This window comes from Sus scrofa, chromosome 14, assembly GCF_054392235.1.
Source record: "Sus scrofa isolate SSC_HxYL_T2T_F1_AM1 chromosome 14, Sscrofa_HxYL_maternal_Yorkshire_Landrace_v2.0, whole genome shotgun sequence".
Classification (NCBI taxonomy): domain Eukaryota; kingdom Metazoa; phylum Chordata; class Mammalia; order Artiodactyla; family Suidae; genus Sus; species Sus scrofa.
This window is the reverse complement of record NC_139396.1, coordinates 49830687-49855723: the sequence shown is the minus strand read 5'-3', so window position 1 is coordinate 49855723 and position 25037 is coordinate 49830687. Positions and strand designations below refer to the sequence as shown.

Here is a 25037-nt window from a genome sequence, read left to right as displayed (position 1 = left end):
GAGGCCATGGACACAACATGCTGGCTGCAAGGAGGCAAGAAGCAGACCCCTCTTGTCCTGACCAGTCCTGCCCAGCCCAGAGCAGCTGCTGCATGCCTGAGGGCCCTACGTTACACATGGAGCCTGGCCCACTGCCGGTGCAGCTCTGCCAAGAGCTTCAGTCTGGCTCCAGGCTCAGGGAGGGCTGCAGGTGGTGCCTGCACAGTCCCCATAATTAAAAGCAGGTGTCCCAGAGTCAAGCTTCCTGGGTTCAAATCCCAGTTCTGCCAGCTGCCAGCTGTGTGACCTTGGGCAAGTCACTTAACTTCTCTGTGCCTGCAGCTTCTTTCCATATAAAATGGGGCTGATCATATCAGTATCTAATTCATGGGTCGTCCTGGGGACTCCATGAGTGAATGCCTATGACAGGCTTAGAACACAGCCTGGCATAAAGAAAATGTTCAGGAATCATTAGAAATTACAGTGTTAATAATGATGATAATGGTAAACTTTCACAGAGCACTAAGGCAAACAAAAGGTCAGGAAATGTTAGCTTGGGTAATAAATGCAGCATTTGCTCTGTGCCACGTCCTGTTTGAAGTACCTGACAGATGAATTCCTACCAGGTAGGTTTGTTGTTATTCATTCAACGTGCTTGTTCCACCTCTAACAGGCAGCCTCCCCAGATTGCCTCAATCCCCTGGGACACAGACAATTCCTCATGTGAGTCTGTCCTCAACTCCCCTCTCCATCCCAGGCTATGGGGAGAGGCAGGAGAGCCCCCAAAGCCCGCAGGACTGAAGTCAGCACAAGGGCACACATGCCCCACACCATGGCCCCGGCTGGGCACCCAGAAATCAGGCCCCACTTGGCACTCCAGAAAGTGTTCCCTCCCTGCAATTCCTGGTGAAGGCCTGGGCACCATGGGCTCTGGCCCCATGGCCCCGGACAGGGTCAGATGTTCAAGCACACCGTGAACAGATGGTGATGCTGGCTGGGGGTCTGCAGTCTGGGTGGCCAGCAAGTGACAACAACAAAGCCCCCCAGCCACCCCCATCCTTTCTGTCTCCAAAATGAGATGGGCACAGCTGGTCTCCTGGCCACCCAGCACAGCAAAGACCCTGATGAAGCCAGCCTTCGGTGTGTGTGGCCCCTTCACTGCTCAAACAGGAGAGGCAGCCCCCTCCACCTGAAGTGGCCCCAAACCAGGTGGTAAGAGTTGGTTAGAATGGTAGCTGCAGCACACTACCAGGTGTGTGACCTCACTTGAGTCCCTCCACTCGACAGCCAGCTTCAGTTTCCTCATCTGGAAAATGGATCTAATGAGCCCTCTTACAGTACCATCAGCAGGAGAAGTGCTCAAACAACCAGCAAATCAAAGCCACAAAAAGAGAAAGAGAACAAGAAAGACGTTGTTTTAATTTCCACAAATGGACCGCTTCATCCTTAAGTGAAACAATCTTATTTCATTGTTCACGGCTTCTGTGTGGATTTACTGCTGCAGTTGTGGAAGGGATGACTTGATCTTTTCAGCCTTCAAAACTACCCCCGCCCCATCATCAGCATCTCCCTCAAAGGGCACACACACTGCAGGTGCCCCACACAAGACGACCTGGAGGCTAAGGCAGGAGAACCAGAAGGATGCAGGCTCTGGGGCAGACAGCTGGGTTCGAATCTCACTGGCTGTGTGACCTCAGGCGAGTCATTTAACCTCTCTGTTCTTGCTTTTCTGTTAAAGCGAAGATGACAACAATCCCTCCTTCACAGAGGGTTTGGGATGATTAAATAAATTGTAACAGGTAAAGTGCAACACAATTACCATTATAAACCCTGTTGTTGTTTTTGCTGTCGCTTGCAATTTCAAAAGTTTAGAAACCCTGACTTCAGGATAAAGACCAGTCCACCTGGATCCCTGGGGTCTTGGGGGGCCACCACCCCCCAGGCCCACTGGGAGCCCTGAAAGGCAGTGCCTCTCTCCTCCCTCCTCCCTCCAGCTGGGGGCAGGGATTCCTATCAGATGGAAGGAGACATATGTCAGAGCTGAAGATTAAAAACAAGTACAATTATCGGGCAGGCATCCATCCATAATTATGAATTTGATGTAATTAGGCACCCCACTAACTTCATTACTTATTTATTTACGGGATTGCTTATTTAATTTACGGGCCTCCTTCCCTGAAAAGTCATCTTAGCTAACACCCCTGGGGTGGGTGGGGGGGAGGGGATGTGCGCCCCTGAACCCACCCCCACACCTGGGCTTCCAAATGCCATGCTCCTGCCTAGCCCCAAAATAGCTCCCCAGAAGGCTTCTGTGACTGTCGTGCAAGGCCTGACATTCATTCAACAGTGCTTGGTGCCCATGGATAGCGCTTGATCCAGAAGGCAGAAGGCAAGAGAACCTCCTTTTACACACTCATCTCCCCAGCAGAAGAAACCCAGGGGAAGAAGGGTGATTCTAGAGACTCCTGCCCAGCCACCAATTCCTGATGTGACCCTCTGGACCCGCAAGCACATCAGTGCAACCAGTGGGGCTGGTACTCCCCAGCCTGGAGGAGAAAGAGCACTCGACTCTCACCAAATGACTTTTGATAAGTCACCTGACCTCTCAGAGCCTCAGTTTCTTCATCTGTCAAATGGGAGTGTTAAGAACAATGCCCACAGCTGGCTAACCCTGAAGCCCCCAATTGCTGCTACTCAGTGCCACCCCAGGTCTCAGCCAATGCAATAAGGCAAGAAAAAGCAAAGTGGCTTAAAGACTTTCTAGCTTCATTCATAACAGCCAAGAACTAGAAACGATCCAAACATTCATCAACTCGCGAATGAATTAAAAAAAAAAAAAACTGATACAGTCTTGTTTTGCTGGTTCGTTTGTTTTTATTTTTGTTTTTTAAGGAGTATGGAAGTTCCTGGGCTAGAGGTCAAGTCAGAGCTGCAGCTGCCAGCCTATGCCATAGCCAGGGCAACAGTGGATCCAAGCCACATCTGCTTCGTATGCTGCAGCATGTGTCAACTCCAGATCCTTAACCCACTGAGCGAGGCCAGGGATCCAAACGTGCATCTTCTTGGAGACTATGTTGGGTTCTTAACCCACTGAGCCACAGTGGGAACTCCCTGATGCACTCTTATAATGGAATATTGTATGCTTACAATGCCAAATGAATCCCAAAAGCATCACACAGAGTAAAAGAAGCCAAACACTCCAAATTACATACTTTGTGATAATTTTATAGTGAAAACAGAAGATTCTATAACTTCTATGATAACAGATCAATGGGTGCTTCTGTTAGGGGTGAGCATGGAGACTCTTTTGGGGGTGATGGAAACACTACATCCTGATGGTGGTTACATGAATGTTTACATTTGTCAAAACTCTTAGAGCCGAACCCTAAAAATGGATATATCTTATTATAGGTTAATGACATCTCAATAAGGCTATTTTTTTCTAGACTGTAACAGAAAAATATATACACACATTAGTACTACTAACTCCAATCCCCGTGCCAGGGACTACTTCCCCATTTCCAGGTCAAGTCTACTGGCTCCTTCACCACCCCTTAAATTCCCCTAAAGCCCCTGATTTATGAGCCCTAGACAAGGCAGGTCAGGGTTGAATCCCAGATTTATCCCTTCCTGCCTGGGTCATTTAGGGCAAATCACTTTGCTTCTCGGCCTGTCAGGTTCCCCATCTACAAAAGCAGATTATAAATAGTACAATCCTTGGAGAGTTATTGTAGAGTAAAATGAACCAAGGTTAAAGTACCTGCTGCAAGCCCCGGCATACAGCAGGGGCCTCATTACTGCTGCTGCAAAATGATGAGCAGGCAAGCCCCGGGCCCGGTGTGGAAAGAGCTGGCCAGAATTCTTGTCCCCACTACACACACAAGCTCCCACTGGATAAGACTCCAGGCTCAGGTAGTTGTCCCCATCACTGAAGGCTCCAGGATGCCAGGACTCCTGCATTTAACTGAAGCCTGTTGTCCAGGACAGGACAAGTCTCCTTGGTTCCACCCAACTCGCCCCTCTCAGGAGGGCAGACACAAAAGGATGAGGGCCGTGTGGGAAGGAGCTGGCCCTGAGAGGTCATTTGCAGACAGGATCTGGCCAGCAGAGAGGCCATCCTGAGGGCGTGCTGGCGGTTTGGCTATCACGTATGCACTAACTGGGGCAGGACAGGGTCACCCCAGAGCTCCCCATTGATGTAAGAGAAAAGATAATACATGTGCCTGTCTGAGGGTGGTTCCTGCTGCCCTGTGAGTGATGGGGCTGGCGGCAGCACCCGGGAGCCATGGCGGGAGGGGCGTCCCCCAGGCCCGATTAGAGGGCCAGCCGCAGGCAGACACACTCAACTGTCATCCTCGTCCTCCCAGGCCACCATCAGAGGCACCATTAATTGCTGTCATTTGAGGGTGGCCTGTGGGGAAAAGGAGGGGGGCTGTGGGAAGGGGAAGAAAAGGAAAAGGGAGGAGGATGAGGGGGATGGAGGGGGAAGGAGGAGGATGGTGGGAGGAGGGGTAGGAGAGCAAAGGAGGGCTAAGCATCCTGAGGTGCATGGAGAGAAGCACCCATACATTCTCCTCCACCACCTAACGAGGGGACCAGTGCCCCTTGCAACTAAAGACACAGTCAGTCGACCCATTGCCCGGGTGGGGCAAATAGAGTCCAGAGAGGTGCCCGTCCCAGCCCATATCCTTCCCCCAAGCCCCCACACCCACCTGACCACCTGTTTGCCTGCAGGTTGGTTGGTTGGTTGGTCCTGATTTTCCTCCCCAGAGATCCAAAAAGCCTGGCCACACCAGTCCCCCATCTGCCTTCAGCCCCCAACACACCCAGGCTCTCACCCCTCACCTCTATACCACCAGCCGCCACCCTGGGAGAGGTTCAAGGCTGGGGTGAACCCCACTTTCCCACCAGTGCCCCGCACTCACGTGGCTCCCCCTACCAAGGATACCCAGAGGCCCCCTCCCCCACCACAGGGTCAACCACAGGAACCGACACCACCTGTGAAAGAGCTGCTGGACCTGGGGTCCCTCTGCCACCTACACACTGGGGATGTCACATCACCCCCCCTGTGTGTCCCAGTTTCCTCATCTGTAGAATGAGGGCAAGGACAGTGGGGGGGCTCCATGAGTGCTAAAGTATCTGCTGCTGCTCAACCCATACACGTCTCCCTTCTACCTCTCATCATGGTTCTTTCTCAGAAATCTCTGCCCCCGCCTCCAGCCCCACCAGACACCCCGGACCCCCCAGGTAAGGAGGGTCTCAGGAGGCCCCCGAACTGCCAACAGGGAGACTCTGGGCATGGGGTTCACATCAGTCTCTGTTTTCTGGGAGCAGAGCCCAGAGGAGCCACCCAGCCTCCAGGGGAACCCGCTCTCAGCCACTCCCCCTCAACCCCCCCAACCCCCATCCCCAAACAGGCCTTGTCACTGGGCTGAGAAGCCACTTGGATCCTGCCGGGGCCTCCTGGGAGCACTGGCTCCATAGGCAGGGGGAAGGACCCCCCCTCCCTCTCCCCCCTCTGCCTGCCTCCCGCCCCCCTCAGCCGTGATGGACCGCCCCAGAGGAGGGAGCTAAGTGCTTGCAGACAAAAAGCCCTTTTATCGTCCTCGGGTGGGCCACGGGCCTGACAAGCAGATAACTCAGCCACAGGAGGAAGGCTCTCCATTAGGCCTGCGATGCAGATTGATGGAGCACCAGAGAGGAGCAGAAGGCGAAGAAAACGCCCCAGGCAAGGCCGCCTTCCTGCCCACTTCAAAGGCACCAAGAAGGCCAGGGAGAAAACCTGGCTGGGCAGATCGCCTTGGGGGAGGGGAACCGCCACCAGTGTCACCAGTGCTCCCCACCTCCAGGGTGAAGCCCACCACTGAGAGGCCCAGGGCCTGGCTTGGCAAGCAGGCAGCCTTCAAGGCTCTCCTTCCCTCCTGCTGACCCAGGGGCCCCAAAGGCTCAGGAACAAAGGAGCCAGGCCTGTCCCAAGAAAACCCTGCTCAGGCAGACTGCTGCAAACCAAGAGGCCCTTTCCACACAGCCTCAGGGCCCTTGCATGGGCTGTTCCCTCTGCCTGACACACCCTTCCCCCAGAGACCTGCATGCTCCCTCCTCCGCCACGTCTTTGCTCAAATGCCACCCTCTCAGGGAGGTCCACCATGACCCTCCCATTTGAAACTGCAACCCCCTCTCTGCTGGTTTTCACCCCAGCACTCCCCACCAAAGCATACACTACGTCTCTGACTTGGGAACTGCTGGTCTCACTCAGGGCAGAAAGGATGCTTGCCCAGCTTATTCTCAGGGCCTGGCACACAGTAGGTGCTTTAGAAAGAATCATTCGATACAAAAATACCAAAATCTTAGCAACAACCTACTCATCACCAGCTCGGGGTGGGGGTGGGGTGGGGTTGATTCCATCCCCATTTTACAGACGGGGAACCTGAGGCACAGGGTGGCTCAGGGCCTTGTCCAGGGTCACGCAGATAATAAGCAGCAGAGGGAGATATGCACTCCAACAGCAGGATACTAGCATCCCTGCTTGGTACCATTTGCCTCTCTTGGTTAAAAAGGAATATGAGGAGTTCCCACTGTGGCACAAGGGGAGGGGCAGCGTCTCTGCAGGGCCAGGACTCAGGTTTGATCCCAGGCCCAGCAAAGTGGGTTCAAAGGATCCAGCCTCTGCAGCAGCTTTGGCGTAGGTCATGACTAAAGCTCGGATCTGATCCCTGGCCTGGAAACTCCATATGCCATGGGGCTCAAAAAAGAAAAGAAAAAAAGAATATTAAGATAAAGGAATTTCCTGGTGGCCTGGTGGTTAAGGATCTAGCATTGTCCCTGCTGTGGTATGGGTTCAATCCCTGGCCTGAGAACTTCTACATGCCATGGCACAGCCAAAAAAAACACAAAAGAATAAGATAAAAGATGCCTCCCTCTCCCTACCAGCCAGGCCAGTACCTGAATTCCCACCCCCAAGCCTGTGTCCAGCCCACTGACCCACACCTGGACTACCAGATGTGCCCTTCACACCCCAACCCCTTCCAGTGCCCCTAGGACCACTATCCAGTGCCCCTGGTATAGGAGCTCTCTGGGGAGACCCCTGCTGTCAGATGTACCAGGATGGTGGGGGTAGAGGGCACAGACCTGCCCAATATGGGCCTCAGTCTGCCCAGCTGTGAAATGGGTGTGTTGGGAAGGAACCCACTGGGAGGTCCAGTGGCTTAGAGTCCGAGCTCTTGGCTTCCGGCTGAGACTTGGGACAGTGGTCCATCTGTGCCTCAGTTTCTCCATTTGTGAAACGAGGATAACAGCCCATTTAGGAGCATGGCTATGAGGATCACAAAACGGGCTGACATGAAAAGCACTAAGTGAGGCCATGGGCTCATTGCACACTACTCTGTGACAGCTGCTGTCTCAAACCACAGCAAACTGGTTTGAAAGCGGCAATACCCGGGCTGGGACCCAGGCCGCCTTCTCTCCCATGGGGCACGGTGATCAAGGTGGCGCACAGGTGTCTAGCCTCCTCCAACATCCAACACTCCCACTCATGGGCCTGTGCACAGGCCTGCCTGGCCCGAGGTCAGCCTGCAACCACCATCAGAACACAGAAGCAGGAGGTTCCCGCTGTGCCGCAGACGAAACAAATCTGACTAGGAACCATAAGGTTACAGGTTCGATCCCTGGCCTCTTGCTGTGGCATAGGCTGGCAGCAACGGCTCCAATTTGACCCCTAGCCTGGGAACCTCCAAATGCCACAGGCACGGCCCTAAAACGACAAAAAGACAAAAAAAAGAACACAGAAGCGATGTGCCCGTGAACCCCAAGGACAGAGGAAACCCACCATCCCACAGCTGTACTGCTGGGGACAAGCCCTTTTCCCAGGTGTTATCTGAATATCGCTACCCTCGGCCAGAGCATAGCCCATCGCAGGGGACCCCACAACTTCCATCCTGGGTGACACTGTTGCCCAGACTCCACCCCCTCAAGGCCACGCCAAGCCCCCCCACCACATCCACCAGGCCGATTCTGGCACCCCAACAACTTCCAACCCCCTGCCCACGAAAAGGTCCCAGCAATGTGAACCCAGGAAGAGATGGAAATGAGGATAGACATGAACCTACCAGAAACAGCCACCGGCAACACGTGTCCTCCACGACTCTGGGGCACCTGCAGGGGAAGATACAGGTCTGGTTAGTAAGGACTGCAACCTCCACGCGTGATGGAGATGGCAAAGCCCGCTGGCCTGGGCCTGAGGCACCATCTACATCAGGCCAAGTACTTCTGCATGACAACCGCATGAGGCAGTACTGCCACCCCATTGGACAGAGAGGAAAACTGAGGTTCAGAGAAGCAAAGTCTTATGCCCCAGGTCCCACAGCTAGGAAATGACAGAGCTGGGATTCCAGTCTGAATTGTGCGGTTATAAAGGCAGCCCCCCCCACCCCCCACCCCCCCCCCGCAAGGCCCCCAGGGGGCCTGGAGCCATATCACAGTGCCACCGTGAAACTCCTATAATTAACTTCCCAGGGGACTTAGGAAAAGTCAGGAAGTGACACCTGAAGGAGGGGTAGGCCTACTACTCTCATTCAAGAATTTCTGAGTCACCATTCAAAGTCAAAACCAGTACAATAAAAATTAGTGCCCAGGAGTTCCCGTAGTGGTTAACAAATCTGACTGGGAACCGTGAGATTGCGGGTTCGATCCCTGGCCTTGCTCAGTGGGTTAAGGATCTGGCGTTGCCGTGAGCTGTGGTGTAGGTCGCAGACACGGCTAGGATCCTGCGTTGTTGTGGCTGTGGCATAGGATGGCGGCTATAGCTCCAATTAGATCCATAGCCTCAGAACCTCCATGCCATGGGAGCGGCCCTAGAAAAGGCAAAAAGACAAAAAGAAAAAAATTGCCCAGAATAGAGGAGTTCCCTGGTGGCTCAGTGGGTTAAGAATTCAGCATTGTCGGGAGTTCCCGTTGCGGTGCAGTGGTTAATGAATCCGACTAGCAACCATGAGGTTGCGGGTTCAATCCCTGCCCTTGCTCAGTGGGTTAACAATCCGGCGTTGCCGTGAGCTGTGGTGTAGGTTGCAGACTCGGCTCGGATCCTGCGTTGCTGTGGCTCTGGTGTAGGCCGGCGGCTACAGCTCCAATTAGACCCCTAGCCTAGGAACCTCCATATGCTGCAGGAGCGGCCCAAGAAATAGCAAAAAAAAGACCAAAAAAAAAAAAAAAAAAGAATTCAGCATTGTCACTGCTGTGGCATGGGTTCAATCACTGGCCCGGGAACTTCTACATGCTGAGTACAACCAAAAAATAAATAAAATAAAATAAAAAAAGAGGACACTCAAAGATAAATCAGAACCAGTCGACCCAATAGAAAAATTGGCAAGGGAGTTTCCGTTGTGCCTCAATGGGTAAGAACCCGACACAGTATCCATGAGGATGTGGGTTCAATCCCTGGTCTCACTCAGTGGGTTAAGGATCTGGCGTTGCTGTGAGCTGCAGCATAGGTCAAAGATGTGCTCTTATGGGATCTGGCATTGCTGTGGCTGTGGTGTAGGCCAGCAGCTGCAGCTCGGATTCAACCCCTACCCTGCTAGCTTCCATTAAAAGGGGGAGTGGGCAAAAAGACCTGATAACACTTTGCAAAAGCAGATACAGAAATGGCCAATACACACATGAAAAAATGCTCAATTACAGTCAGGAAAGTGGAATTGAAAACAAGAGACCTCTACACACCCACCTGGATGGCTTAAATAAAAGATAGACAATGCCAAGAATTGGCAAAAATGCAGAGGAACTGGAACTCTCAGACATTGCTTGTGTGATGCAAAATAGTGCAACTACTTGGAAAACAGTTTGGCAGTTTCTTACAAAGTTAAACATAATTCAGGTGACCGCATGACCCAGCAATTCTGCTGCTGGGTATTTACTTGAGAAAAAGGAAATCATACGTTCACACAAAGACTCATACATGAATGTCTGTAACAGCTTTTTTCATAATCATGAAAACTGAAAACAATCTACCCATCCACAGGCGAAGGGATAAACAGTGGTACGTCCATACCACGGGACACTACACCCACCCCCCAAAAAATGGGACAAACTAGGAGTTCCCATTGTGGTTCAGTGTGTTAAGAACCTGACTAGTACCCATGAGGATGCAGGTTGGATCCCTGGCCCCACTCAGTAGGTTAAAGCTCCTTCTGCAGTCCCCAGATATGGTTCACCTGATGCCATGGGGTCAAGATCAACACAGACCAGCCCCAGCAACACAAGGCCCACAGGGAGATACAGGGCATCTCCCGGCAATGCCCGCAACATTCAGGTCCAAAGAGCGGTTCCCAACCTAAAGAACTTGGGAGCTTCCCAGGAGATGTGACAGCGGGCTGGACCCTGTGGAGGAGGAAGATGCAGCTGGCCAGAACAGATGCAAGAGGATGGGGGATGAGAGCAGAGGACAAATGACCACCACGCAGAGCTCAGAAGGAAGCAGAGCGGAGTGTGTGTGTGAACATGGGGGAGGCAGGGCAGTAAGACCCCAGGAGGGTTTCACATGCAGAGAAGAGACAGGGCCTGCTGGAATCTGGAGTGTGCATTCGGGTTGTGGAGAGGAGGATGGGCGCAGTGCCAGGGAGCCAGTCCAGGTCAGTGGAGGTGGTACACAGGACAAATGGACGTTTTGCAAATAGAATCCACAGGGTAGTGGGGGAGATGGGAAAAGAGCCATGCTGAACTCCCAGTTTGGACAGCTGGGTAGGGGAGGGAAGGGGAACCACTTCCTGTGGCCTTTCTGGGTTCCAGCTGGTGGCCTGTTACCTCCTGTAATCCTCCCACCCATCCCGGGAGCAAGGGAGGTGTGTGGGCCTGTTTCCAGCCCAGGAAGCTGAGGCTGAGTCGCCCAGCTAGGAAGAGAAGGAGCCAGGATTCGAATCCAGGTCTAAGCTCTTGAGGCCATGGGAGCCCAGGCACTGGGGCCAGGAGGGCCCTCCTGGGTGTAAACAGGGAGAGAAGGAGGTGGCCGCTCCAGTCCCAGGCTGACCACCCCCGGCTGCCAGGGATGTGGGGCAACAGCCCCCTGGGCAGAGCTGCTCCCAGGGGGACCTCCCTGGGCCCAGCAAGTTCCCCCCATCCTTGTGCCTCCTAGGAAGGAAGCAGCACTGACCCTGTGCAAGGAGGTCAAACCAGAGAGCAGACCCTTCCCCCTCATTCCCGGTCTCACTCGTACCCGTGCTCACACACTCCTCACACTTACACTCACTCAAGGCTGCAATCACGTACCCACTGGTTTTGTTCATACTCACTGGTTTAGACTCATGCACACCCTCAGTCACACACACACATACTCAACAGCCTCATTCACTCACTGTTCACACTCATCCACACATACGTTGCTCCCACACTCTCACTCCTACACAGGAAGACTGGGTGGCGGGCCTGGGAACCCAGTCCAGGCACCCCGTTTCCACTCCCCTGTGCTTGCACGTCCAGCCTTGGTCCTGTCCCGGCTCTGCCCACCAAGAGTTGAACCCCAGCCCCATCCTCCTCTCTCCTCCTCTCCCGCATCCTCCCCGCCCCTCGGAGGGGCTGCCCAGACTTGTTTCCCAACAAAGCAGGAAACAGAATGATTTCCAACGGCTTCCCTCCCCCATCCCCAGCCCTTGGTAACCCTCCCTCAAGCACTTCAAGGGCTCCCCAGGGCCCTCAGGCTGAGACCTGCCGCCACATGTCACCAAGCCCTCACCAGCCCCCAAACAAGCCCCATGGGGCCCACCTCCAGGCTTGGCCCTTCAAGTCTCACCCTCACCCTCTTCTGCCCTCCTCATACCAGTATAAGCAATGTCTTTTTCTTCCTCCAGGAAGCCTGCCCAGATTACCCCAGACACAGACGCTCTCCCCAAGTGTCCATCCACCCCACTCAGAGACAGGAAGCCACCAGTTCAAGGCTACACAGCTGTAGGAGTGCAGAGCCAGTTGGGATTCAAACCCAGAGAGAGCCGTCCAACTAGGACACGCCATCACCCTTTAGCCAGTGAAGGGTGAAGAGTGAGCCCCTGCACGGGGGATGGGGCCATGGGACACAGTCACACCACCTACATCCAAACACCACCCAGGTACATCAAGTAAAGAGCAAGAGGAGGTCCCTTGTGGCTCAGAGGGTTAAGGATTTGGCCTTGTCACTGCGGCAGCTCAGGCTGCTGCTGTGGCGTGGGTTCAGTCCCCAGCCAGGAACGTCTACCTGCCATGGGTAGAAGCCAAAAAAAAAAAAAAAAGAAAAGAGCAAGTGAGTTCAGAGGGCAGTGACTACAGTAACAACCATAAACCAGGGCATGATGGGGGGCGAGGGGGAGGGTGGGAAGACAGGGAGGGTCTCCCAGGAAGTGACACTGGAGTCCAGGGCTAAAGAGCTAAAGAGGCAGGCACAGCAAATGCTGGTGCCTGGAGGTGGGAACCAGCTAACCTGGATGCAGTGAGGGATGGGGCAGGAGGGGCGGCGGTGCAGGGGCAGCCTGGCCTGGGTTTTATTTCCAGGATGAGGCCACAGGAGGGGAGTGGCATGTTCTGATCTAACACACAACCAAGTAGAACAGTGGGAGGCAGGGCCAGCTAGGACACCTCCAGGTCAATCCCTGAGGGCTCCATGGAGGCAGTGTCCTCTTCCCCGGACCCCAGCAGCCTCGGCCTCTTCCTGCACTGGAGTCTCTCCTAAGGGCAGAACCTAAGAGCTCCAGCCTCAATGCCAGGCGAGTGCTTGGAGGTTGAACCTCAGCATCTCCAGGCATTTCCCACCAGGCCCTGTCACAGCCCCCCCAAGGGCAAGGCCGCCACCCTGCTGGCCCCTTGAGATCCTGGCAATGCCAGGCCTTTGCCTCCACCTGCTCCCTGGGCAGGTTGCTAAAAGTGATTGCACAAGCCAGGGCTCAGAACAAATCCTCCCTCCCAGCCTGGTCTCCTCCTGGCCTCCAGCCACTCGGCCGCACCCTCGGCAGGGCCCCAGGAGGCACACTTTCCAGGTGTGGGAAGGAGAAGGGGTGTTGATGGAGGACCTGCAGGGCCAGCAGACGATGGGCCAGGTGGCGATGGAGGCAGCTGGGCTTCCATTCCTGACTCAGCCTCTTCTGCCCCTGGCACCCAAGTCATTTCATTTCCCTGTGCCTACTTCCCCATCTGTAAACTGAGGAGTGGCAGCAGAGTCAATACAGCACATCCCCTAAAAAAAGTGTGTGGCACAGCGTAGATCTCAACGAGCTCATTAATCGCAGTAAGCGCTTTCCACATCTCCCCATCTCAGGATCCTCACACAATGCTCCAAGGGAAATGGGGAAATGGAGAAGCTGAAGCAAGAAATAGTCAGCCGTCCTGAGTCTCTCAGCTGGAAGCAACAACAACAACAAAAGAGCCAGAACATGAACTCTTTCTTGACCCTCCCAGGGACCCCAGCAAATTCCTCCCCAATGTGCTCATGTCACAGCCAAGCAGAAGGAGGCCCATATCAGACAGGTTTGTGTCCACAACTTGCCCTGCTATAGACGACAGTTAAATTGTCTCCCCCCCCCAAGAACTCCTACACATTCCTCAAAGCCCAACTCCACAATGCCCTCTCCCTTTTCCTCAATGAATAAACCTTTCCAGTTACCCCAGTCATATTCTGGCCCTCAGTGCCACCTCACCCAAAAGCTCTGCCTGGCCAACCCCAGTAGACCCTAAGCCTCCCCAGGAAAGGGTCTGCCTCATTCCTCACTGAGGCCACAAGGTATGACCCAAACGCAATTGCACAGCGGGACCAGCAGGGTGAGGCTCAGTAAAAAAAAAGGTTGCATATGGAGGAGGGCCAAGTAAAGTAGGGCCAACACTTGAGGTGCAGCTGATGGCAGGGCTGAGAGGGCCTGGCACACAGTAGGCCCAGTCAACTCACTACAGATCCAACATGGTGCCCAGTGCACAGTGGGGCCAGGATCTCAGCAGGCAGCTGGGGACACCTGGACCTGCCTGCCATCCTTCACCCAATCCCTGACCCCACCTCGAAAAGCCCCCCATACAACTCTTACACCCACCTGTGTCCCACCCACAAGCCCAAAGACCCCCTTCCTCCATGCAGCCCTCATCCTTTCACACTCAGCAGCATCCAATCTGGCTGCAGTCACAAAACCAACAACAATGGCAATAATAATAGTGGTCATAACTAACATTTAGCTACTCCATGAGGGCCCCAAGCCAAGCCTTTGCTTATTCATTTAACTCCCAACAAACTTTTTTTAATTATCCCCATTGTACAGATGAGGAAACTGAGGCTCAGGGAGGTTGAGCCACTTGCCCCAGGGTCATATGGCCCAGGAGAGGAGAAGTCAGAGTGGGTGCCCTGGTAGCCTTAACCCCACACATGGGACTCCGAGCGAGGGATGAGACTATGGGTGGAATCCTCTCCTGTGTTCTCAGCCAGGCAGTAGTGACCCCATCTGATCTTCCCTGCAGCCTCCTGAGCTGCTGCAGCCCATCTCCAAGATGGACAGACTGAGGATCCAAGAAGGGGCTACACTTCCAGGCTGCCACACACCTCAGTGGTCCCCTAATGGGCAGGGTTCTCCGCCATTCTGTCCCCGGTCAGTGCAGAGGCCAGAAGCTGAGACCTATAAGGAGCAGGAGCCACAACTAGCTCACAATAGCCCTGTCCAGTCATCACCTACCCTCGGGGCAGGGTCCCCGCCAGGCTCTGCTGCGCTGGCCCTCAGAGAGGAGGTGCTCCTCCGGCGGCCCCCACCATCCCATCTCAACCATGGGCACGGTTACCTTACACAAAATCACCCAGGACCCAGGGCGGGCCTCTGCAATGCCTGCCAATTTGAGGAACGGGAAGTGATGCCCACATGAGCGTCCACGTGGCAATGTGAACCAGGCTACGCCAACATGAGCAAGCCGCACATGAAACACGCTCTACAGAAGCGCTAAACATGCTCTAAACCAGATGCCGTGGGCCCTCTAAAGACTCAGGCACCAGCCCCCAAGGGGCAGGCATAACTTCCGGAAGCCATTCCTGAAGGCTGGATTCAAGGGTTTCAGGTATGGTGCGACCCAGGCGCTCAGAGCCCTGAGGCAATGGGAAGTGGCCAGGGAGGAGTGGGGTACCTAGCACCCTTCCTGGAGCTTCCTGGGCACACCAGATGAACTAGGAAGTCTCCCCCGTCCCCTGGGGCTGGGTGTCGCCCATGTCTGCCCATCACTGTGGTAGTGAGCAACCCAGACAGCCAGAGAGAGGGAGGCAGTTCTTTCCTTTAGAAGCCACCAGGATATTTGATTTTCCTTCTCAAGTGATAGCTGAGTCTGGCTCTCCTTGAAGCTGCAGAGAGCAATCACCAAGAGTTCACCCAGGTCTCTGATTCCCTACCAGACTACGGCAGCCAGCGTCTGCTAGAGGGCAGGGCTGTCCGATCAAGGCCACAGGCCAGCATGGATGTGAGTGAGTGGACAGGACCTGGGGTAGGACAAAGTAGGGGGCTGTGGCCCAAAAGAAGGGGACACGTGGCCCCACTCCAGGGGGCTCCAGGCCCATCCAAGGCGGAGCACAGAGTCAGGGGAGAATGAGGAGATCCCCAGCCCCCAAGACCATCTGTCCGAGCTCCCAAGAGAGAAGAGACCTGCCACTGGTTGCAGGCATAACAATCGCAACGGTCACCACCGCAGTAATAACAACCCCCTCCCGCATACGCGCTGACAGTGTGCCAGGCCCTGCCCATCTACCCTGACCCCATTTCACAGATGGGGAAAATGAGGCCCAAAGAGGTTCAGCAGGCCGCCTGAGATGGCACCGCCGGCGAGGGACAGGGAGATGGGAACCCTGGCGTCTGCCCTTGGCCATCCCATCCCCCACCCCCTCCACCCGAAAAGCTTCTCAGAAACCTCCCTCCCACCTCCTCGCTACAGGGTGTGGGGCCATCTGTGGAGACAGCAGCCGACAGGAGCAATTAGACGCCAGGAAGGAGCCGGGTATCGACCGCTTCTGGAAGGAAAGAGGGGGGCGGGCGGGGACTCAGGCCACCCCGTGTCGGCAGCCTGGCTCCCAGCCAAGCACCGGCCAAGGCGGGCCAAGCAGCACAGACAAGGCTGGGACGGCCAGGGCTTCACTCCGAGGCCTGCGGAGGCCCAAGACAGAGAAGCCGTCTGTCTGTCCCACCGGTCTGTCCACCATGGGCACCCCCAGCCGCAGACATCTGAGGCCCCCTCGGAGGCTTTCAGGGCCTGGGCACCGTGCTAGGCCCTTTAGCTTACCAACAGGCTTAATTCTTACAACCACTGCACGCACGAGTTACTATGATTCTCCCCATTTTACAGATGGGAGCAACGAGGCAGCGAGGCAAGAAAGTGTACCCAGGGTTCCCACAGCTGAGATTTGCATCCTGACATCCACTTTCACCGCACACCACCTCCGCCTGGGAGTCCCCTGGGGCGTGGGAAGACAAGAGAGGGAGCTTTCTTGGAATGGGGCCCTGACAACTGCATGGGGTGGAAACTTCCAGAAGCCTCTGGAAGCCCCTCAAAGGCCCCATCACAGGCTCTCTGTAAAGATGATTCAGTTTCCACCCTGTCAGAGCACAGGGCAAGTGCCCTAAAACGTTAGCTGCCGGGATCCCCCTGAGTAAGAGGCCACCTGGCCCCGCACCCTGATGGTGGGACCGCCAGAAATACCTTCCCTGCCTCCTGCCCCCCCTGCCCAGGATAGGGTCTGGGCCACTGGTGGCTGCAGGGCGGGGTGGGGGGCGGCTGCCTGGGAGCGCAGGGGTGTCAGGGCACCATCGATCGATCACCAGAAGCAATTAATTGTCTGGGTCAAGAGACGGTGAAAGAGATTTGTCACCCGGGGCCCAGGGGATATTCCAGTGAGCCTGGCAACTCAAGTGGGAGGGGAGGTTCCCGCTGACCTGGTCCCCGATGGGAGATCAGGATCTCTGCACACTTCCGCAGCTCCCCATTCCTCCCCCAGCCCCCAGGCCTCCCTCTGCAGGCTCCCCCTCTCGCAAAAGCTCAACCCTCCACAAATCCCCTGCCCCCGCAACACCAGCCCCCTGAGACCTGTGTGCCAGGGGAACCAGCCCAGCCTGCATAGACAGGGACAGTGAGGCCCAGCAGATGCCGATAGCCCAGCACCCAATCCCAGCTGCACCAGGTTCCAGCTGGGCAACCCCATGCTTGTTGCTTAACTTCTCTGAAGCTGTTTCCTCTGCTTTTATAAAATAGAGATGATAAGCGGTGTTGGGGGGCAAAATCAGACCGGCTCAGGCACAGATGCCAGCTCTACCATTCTATAAAGCCCTGGGACTGTCACCGTGCTTCTCTGAGCCTCAGTTTCCCATCTATCAAGTGGGGGTGATTCCAGGGGCTACTTTGTGGAGAAATACATAGCCTGGCACACAGCAAGCGCTTAGTTCCAGCTAGCCATCAGGATTCACCAGCCCAGACCCCGGGCACCGAGGACACCCAGGCTCAGGCCCCGAGCCAGGTCACATAGATCCCCACCCCAGCCTCTGCAGCGGGAAGATGCAGGCTACAGTGGCCACCATTCCCTGACCAGGCTCGGCGGCTGCCCACATGGAGAACAGAATGCCCAGGACACACATGGACAGAGCTGGACGGGGTACAGGGCACAGGCCGCCACCCCCTGGTGTCTCCCCAGTGTATCTCCCAGCTTTCGGCCTCTCATGTCTGCACCAAATCCCTCTGCACAGCCTGGACACGTGGGGTCCCCGGGCTCCACCATGTGATGCCAGTAAAGACCCATAAACACCTCCCTCGCTGCCCCCACCACATAGATGAGAAAACTGAGGCCCATCAAGGGGCAGCCTCCAAGCCGGTTCTTTCTGACGTCCCACAGGAGCTCAGCAGGTGCTCTGAAGCCCAGGCTGCCAGGCCACGGGCAGCACTGAGTCAGAGTGAGAAACTCAGCAGAAACTGAAAACAGCCCCGGAGGCCCCACGTACTCCCCAGAGTGAGCCGCGCTGATTCACAGCCGGCCCCTGTGTTGGAAAGTTCCTGCTTCTGTGGGGGAGGTGGGGGTGGGGGACGAGGGGCACAGAACAGCCACTGTGTGAGAGTCAAACTGGCCCCAGAGCCTCTGGATCACACCCAGACTCGCCCACCACCCAGCACCCCTCAAAGGCCCACTGGCGCCCACAGGGATGTCCACGGCTGGAGGGCAGGCAGGAGAGCCCCCCGACTCTGGCACAGGCTTCTACCTCTCTATGGCTGGGCTCAGCCTGCAGGGAGGCCACAGAGCACAGCTGTGGAGAGACCTCAGGATTTGGCCCAAGACCCGGCTTCAAGTCCTGGTTCCACCACTTTCTAGCTGTGTAACCTCGGTATGTTGCTTAACATCTCTGAACCAGTTCCCCACCTACGAAATGGAAACTCTCATCTCACGGGGCTTAGAGACTCAGTGAGAGTATACACATAGACTGCCTAGCCTGTCGTAAGAGCTCAATAGAAATCTTTTTCAGTTCCCAAATTATTTTTTTATTGAGGTGAAATTCACAGAACATAAAACTAAGCATTATAAAATAAATTCAGTGGCATTGATTACTGTCACAATGCCGTGCGACCACCAACTCTATCTAGTTCCAAAACATTTCCGTAACCCCAAAGGAAAAGAAACCCCCTACCCAATGAGCAGTCTCTCCCCATGCCTGGGGCCCCAGCCCCTGACCACCACTAATCTGCTTTCTGTCTCTATGGATTTGCCTCTTTTGAATGTTTTGTTTCAGTGGAACCACACAACATGTGGCCTTTTGTGACTGGCTTCTTTCACTCATCCAGCCTCAGGTTTTTGAGGTTCGTCCACACTGTAACATGGATCAGCACTTCTTTCCTTTTTATGGCTGAAGAGTATTCCCTTGTGGGGATAAACCGATTCTATATTTTTTAAATCAAAAAAAGAAATGTGTTCTCAGTAATACAGAAAGGCAACCTGACAGCCTATGTAAATACACATGCACATGAAATGGTTTAAGACTTGTAAAACTATTAAATAAATAACCATAATGACTGTGGCCATGGGCAGGGGGCGGAGGTCTGGCCAGTGGATGGAGCCAATTGGTAGGACAGAGGGGACCCCGGGAGCCCTAGAGCTGAGAGCCCTCCCTCTGAGCCCTCCCTGCTCAAACATCTGACTTCCCCTGTCCAGGCTGTGCTGTGCTGTGTGACCCTGGGCCAACTCCTTGCCCTCTCTAGACCTCTCGCCTCCCCATGTGAAAGCAAAGGCACTGGAGGGGATGCTGGTGACAGGGGGAGGTGAATTTCCACTTTAACCCCTCCAATTGTCCCTCAGCCCTAGGGAAAGATGAGTGAGATGGTGGCAGCCCGACTGTGGGAAGCCAACAGGCATGGGATATGTTACCAAGGGAGGCTGATGGGCTGTCCTGTGCTGGTGACAACAAAGAAACAGCTCTAGGATGCCTAGAGACTGGAAGAGGGGGGAGGAGGGCTTGCTCTGGGCCACAAAAATGTAGACACAGCAGGAAAAGGGAACCTGGCCATGCCTGCCCTTCTCTGCCCAGGACAAACCCAAGATGTGAGTCCCTAAAGCCTGAGGCCAGGTCCTCGCACTAAAGACCTTGAACCTGATCCATCTTCATTGTGTGGCTGCTCTGTGCATCCTGACCTCAACCCACTATACCTGTGGCACCTCTTGCAGGTGGGGACAAATGAAACATCTTCAGACAGTTGCCAAATGAAGCCTGGGGACAAGGTCACCTCAATGACCCCATCCCCACCCTGGTCCTCTCGGGGCCATCTTCCTGGATGGAAACAGCAGTCAGCAACAGTCAGCCTCCTCCCTAGCCCAGCTGGTTCCAGGAAGAGTGGAACCTACTTGAGGGACAAGGACCCTGTGTCCAGCACCTGTCCTCCCCCTGCCCCAGGGCAGGCCAGGCCCCGTCTCGCTGCCAATGAACCCATCAGCCAGCAATATGAACTGACCAAGCCACGTCATGTCCTGACATGGTGCCAGGCACTGTGGGCCCAGCAGTGGGCAAATCGGAAGGAGCTTCTGCTGCCTCGGAAGTGACTGTCTGATGTGGGAAGGCCGACAATGCACGTGGGGAAGCAATCAACTGAGAAACTTCACAGATAAACAGATACAGAGCCGTGGCTCAGCAGTTACCGAACCTGACTAGCATCCACGAGGATATGGGTTCAATCCCTGGCCTTGCTCAGTGGGTTGAGGATCTGGCGTTGCCATGAGCTGTGGTGTAAGTCGCAGATGCGGCTTGGATCCCGAGTTGCTGTGGCTGTAGGCCAGTGGCCACAGCTCCGATTAGATCTCTAGCCTGGGAACCTCCATATGCCACGGGTGTGGCCCTAAAAAACAAAACAACAAAAAAAAATACAGACAGAAGTGGGGGAGGGGGGCTGGGAGCGTGGTGGGGGTGGTGCCTGACTGGGCGGCCAGGAAGACCTCCTGAGGGTGACATCTGAGCTGAGACCTGTGGCCAGGGGGGAACAGCGATTGCAGGGGCTGAGTACAAAGGCCCAGGGATGGGGAGGGATGTGGCTGGAGCAAAAGCCAGGAGATGGGTCAGTTGGGGCCTCTGGGTTTATCCTCAGAGGAGGAGGAAGGGAAGGGAGAGTGTGAGACCAGGAGTTAAAGGTTCCTCCTTCGGACAGGATCCCGCTGCCTGCAGCATGTGGGATAAGAGTGGTTGGATTCGGGGGGCCAGGAGGAGGCGGGAGCCGGACAGCCGGCGGGGTGGGGGGAGGGGCACCACAGTGCCTGGTCAGCCCTTGTGAACATGCAAGGGGTCTTCACCAGAAAGATCCTGCCCCCAATAACAGCTTATTGGTTTTGGACTGTTAGGGCCATGGGGGTCTCCAAGGCAGGGTCCCCACCCTGGAACATCCCAGAAATGGGCAGTGATATTTCGGGCTGTCCTGTGATTGGCCCTCGGCCAGCGGGACAGTCCCACACCACTAAAGTCACTTTCCCCACACAATTTTCAAATAACCTGGCCATTAAACAAAACCTCCCAGAACCGATCCGAATACAAGCTTTAAAAAAAAAAAAAAAAAAAAAAAAAAAAAAAAAAAACCACTTTCATGCATCTCCAGAACCGAAACGCTTCTGATCTCACTTGCCTCAAATTGACACTGACTCATTCTGAGTGGGAGCCAACAGTAGCTTCCTCCCGTTTCCCTTTACACTACAATGGGGCAGCACACTGATTGTTGTTGTTGTTGATGTTGTTAATTCTGTGCAAAGTAAGACTGTTCAGGAGGAATTTCAGTGCCAAGGAGTAAAGGGGATTTTCCAAGGATACACCATAAACATTGCCAGGGGTTGTCCAGAGGCTGTGCCACTCTGGGTAAGTGAGCTGACCTTTCTGAGCCTTAGCTGTGTGTGCCTATAACCCAGGGAAAGTGATGATGTGATCGTTGCTCCCTCACGAGACGAAATTGAGAGGATCAAACGAATTAACGCGCTGAGGGCCTGCCTCTCTTAGATATGGAAAAGGACACAGCCCTTGGTCCGTCACATGCAGCTGAAGAGAGTGGAGGCAGGTGGGGCAAAAGCCCCCACCACAGCACCCCGCCAACCCCGGCAGCTGGCCAGGGGGTGGAGGAGAAAATCCAGCACTCCCTGCCTGGGCCAGGTGGCTCGTCGCCAGCCAGGCTTTCATCTCCAGCAGATAAGCCGTCTGCTCAAGTTCACGTTCAGGATCAAATGAACCCACTTAATCGCCTTAGGGATCTCCACTGAGCCGGCTCCTTAGGGACTTGGGGAGAAGGGCAGCTGAGTCCCCTCCAGCCAAGACCCCCACCCGCATGGCTAGGCCTAGAGAGGATGCTGCTGGCACCCTGCCCACCTCACTGTCTCCCTACACTGCCGGCTACAGCGACTCCCAAGGGCAGATGTATGCACACACCATACACACACACATCTGCACTGCCCGCTGCAGTACCCCCCAAGGGCAGAGGTGTGCACACTGACCTTCAGAGTGTGCACACGCACACAGGCATGCATGTGTGCACACACACGCACATCTTCATCCACTCACCATCACAAAGCACCTACTGTGCACCCCGTGCCCCATCCCCACAGCAGCCCAGAAGGTAAGCGCTGCCATGAACGCCACTCTCCACGAGGCCGGGAAAGGAAAGAGCCAGCCCACAAAGGTGACAGAGCTCCTGGCGGGAGGACCAGCCACCCACAGGACAATGCTTTCCCCATTCCACGGAGGGAGAGATGGAGGCAGGAACAGGCCTTAAGTCACCACCACACCCCGAGGCCATGCCAGGGGCAGGTGGGCAGGCTGGTAGAGCACAGGACTATGCCTGGGGGAGGGGCGGGCCAAAAGGCACAGGCCTGTGTGTCCTCAGCTGTACCCTAGCACCTGGGACAGCTCCTGGCACACAGTAGGTACTCCGTGAACACATCTGAAGGAACAAAACCTACACACTGGACACAGACCCCAAGGAAATGTCCATCACAAGGCTTCTCTGCCCTCCTATCGGCCCATGGGTATCACAGGCATCCTGGGGGTGTCTGTACCCCCCAGGGGGCCCTGGGCAACATCTGCAGTCATTTCTGGTTGTCACAAAGGGTGGCACCTAGGGGGTAGAGGCCAGGGATGCTGGGGGTTTTTTTCTTTTTTTTTGCAGTTTTTTGCTTTTTTAGGGCCACACCCTGGGCATATGGAAATTCTCAGACTAGGGGTCGAATCGGAGCTGTAGCCTCTGGCCTATGCCACAGACACAGCAATGCCAGATCCGAGCCACATCTGCAATCTACACCACAGCTTATGGCAACGCCGGATCCTTAACCCACTGAGCAAGGCCAGGGATCAAACCCAAGTTTTCATGGACCCTAGTCAGGTTCATTACCGCTGAGCCACAACAGGAACTCCCCAGGGATGCTGTTAAACACCCAGGACAGCTCCCCAAACAGAAGACACCCTGCTGTACTTCATTCACTCCAGCACTAACTGAGCACCTACGGTGTGCAGGGCTGCACAGAAACCCTGCAAGCAGATGAAATCATAGGGCTCTGAAGGACGAGGTTTTGTGCCAGGTGTCACACAGCTACCTCTGAGCAGAGATGGGTCCTGGGTCCCACTGACTCAAAGCACCACCACAGGGCCACCAAACACCTGCTCCATTCCTGAGGATTCTCAACTACTAGGTCTAGAGTGGTGCCTGCAGGATCCAGATGATTCCCCGATCCCTCTCCCCACAGTCCCTTTCAGGAAGCAAAGGTCAGAGCTGGTCCTTGTCATCAAATCCTATGCACATCAAGATGGTGACAGCCTCTCTCCGGGGTGGGGGATGAGGGTGGGGGGGACCTGGTTGTATTTTTTTTTTTTTTCTTTTTAGGGTCGCGCGGAATATGGACGTTCCCAGGCTAGGGGTCAAATAAGAACTGCAGCTGCCGGACCTACACCACAGCCACAGCAACGCGGGATCCTTAACCCACTAACAGAGGCCAGGGATCGAACCAGTGTCCTCACGAACACAAGTCAGGTTCTTAACCCGTCGCACCACAACAGGAACTCCCGTGGTTGTATTTCTTTAAGTGCAAGCTTTTCTGTTTCTTAATTTTCTAGTTTATAGAGGACACGATTGTTCTGCATCTGAAAACTAAGAATGTCTTTTTCATAAGGCAGCTATCAAACCACATGCCCCACCCCAGGCCTTGGTAATGCGTGATCCCCACGCAGAGGGCCAGCCAGGGCGGCCCCTCGCAGAGCCTGTCCACTCTGGAAGAGCCGCAAGCAACGATCTCACTCCCGGGAACATACAGAGAACAATACGCGAGCCCTGGAGGCACTCGAAGAAGGTCCAAACACTGCAATCAACCCAAGCGGCACCTAAGGAATAAACCGATCACATGGCATGGATCCCCATGACAAGATACTATCTCTGCAGAAGTTAAAATTCATCAGCTAGGAGTTCCCGAGTGGTGCATCGAGTTAAAGATCCAGAGTTGTCACCGTAGCAGCTCGGGTCGCTGCCCAGGATCCCTGGCCCAGGAACTTCCACATGCTATGGACCAAAAAATACAAATAATAATTCATCAACTAGATGTAACAGTACTAACACACTGCTAAATGCTATTTTTAAAAATAATAACAATAGGGGAGCTCCCTGGTGGCCTAGTGTTAAGGATCTGGCATCGTCACCACCAGGGATTAAACCTGCACCCTCATGGACACTATGTGGGGTTCTTAACCTGCTGAGCCACGACGGGAACTCCCTGTTTTTTTTTCTCTGTATTATGCTTCTTCTTTTTTTTAGTCTTTTTAGAGTTGCACCGGCGGCATATGGAGGTTCCCAGGCTAGGGGTCAGATCGGAGCTCTAGCTGCCGGCCTACACCACAGCTCACAGCAAGGCAGGATCTGAGCTACATCTGTGACCTACACCACAGCTCATGGCCACGCAGAATCCTTAACCCACTGAGCAAGGCCAGGGATCAAATCTGTGTCTTCAAGGGTGAGAATTGGGTTTGTTGACTGCTGAGCCACAACGAGAACTCCCTGTTTTTGTTTTTGTTTTTTTTTCTCTGTATTACACTTCTCATCCTCAAAACAATCGTAGAAAATAGGTACTGTTTCAGTCTCTATTTATAGGGAAACTGAGGCACCGAGCGACATGCCATGGGGGATGGGAACCCACGCCATCAAAATCCCTGCTGGTAACCACTTGGGTCCGCTTGCCTGTCTCAACATGGAGAGGAAATTACTAGGTTGAGTTATATAAAAAGCTGTCAATATTCGACAACTTTTGACCTACAAAACCGGCAGAGGCCTAGGGCTCATTCTAATAGCAAACTGCAGCACCGCACACACAGGAAGACACATCCACGTGCATTTGTGCATTTTTCCAGCCTAGAGATGAGTCGGGGCCCCAGGCTGTGCAGGAAACCACGCACAGGCCCGCGCAAATATGACAACATTTTCAGAAAAGCACATGTCCGAGGGAGAAGTGGCAGGGAGGGGACTCAAGCGACCAGAAGGTCACCTGTCATCTTTTTCTTTTTAAATAAAAGGCAGCCTCCTCCCTGGTGGCCTGTGGTCCACCTCCTAGTTGGAGGCTGGTTGGAATC

At 54.6% G+C, this 25037-nt stretch overlaps 1 protein-coding gene across 1 annotated transcript in view; it reads right to left on the bottom strand.

Annotated features, from left to right (window-relative positions):
• The window catches only part of LOC146396535 (uncharacterized), a 72710-nt gene that overhangs the window by 30758 nt on the left and 16915 nt on the right, over window positions 1-25037 (bottom strand). The window contains exon 2 of the mRNA XM_084996333.1: window positions 8085-8130. Coding sequence (XP_084852459.1) covers window positions 8085-8130 — 46 coding nt within the window. The remainder of the gene's footprint in view (window positions 1-8084; window positions 8131-25037) is intronic.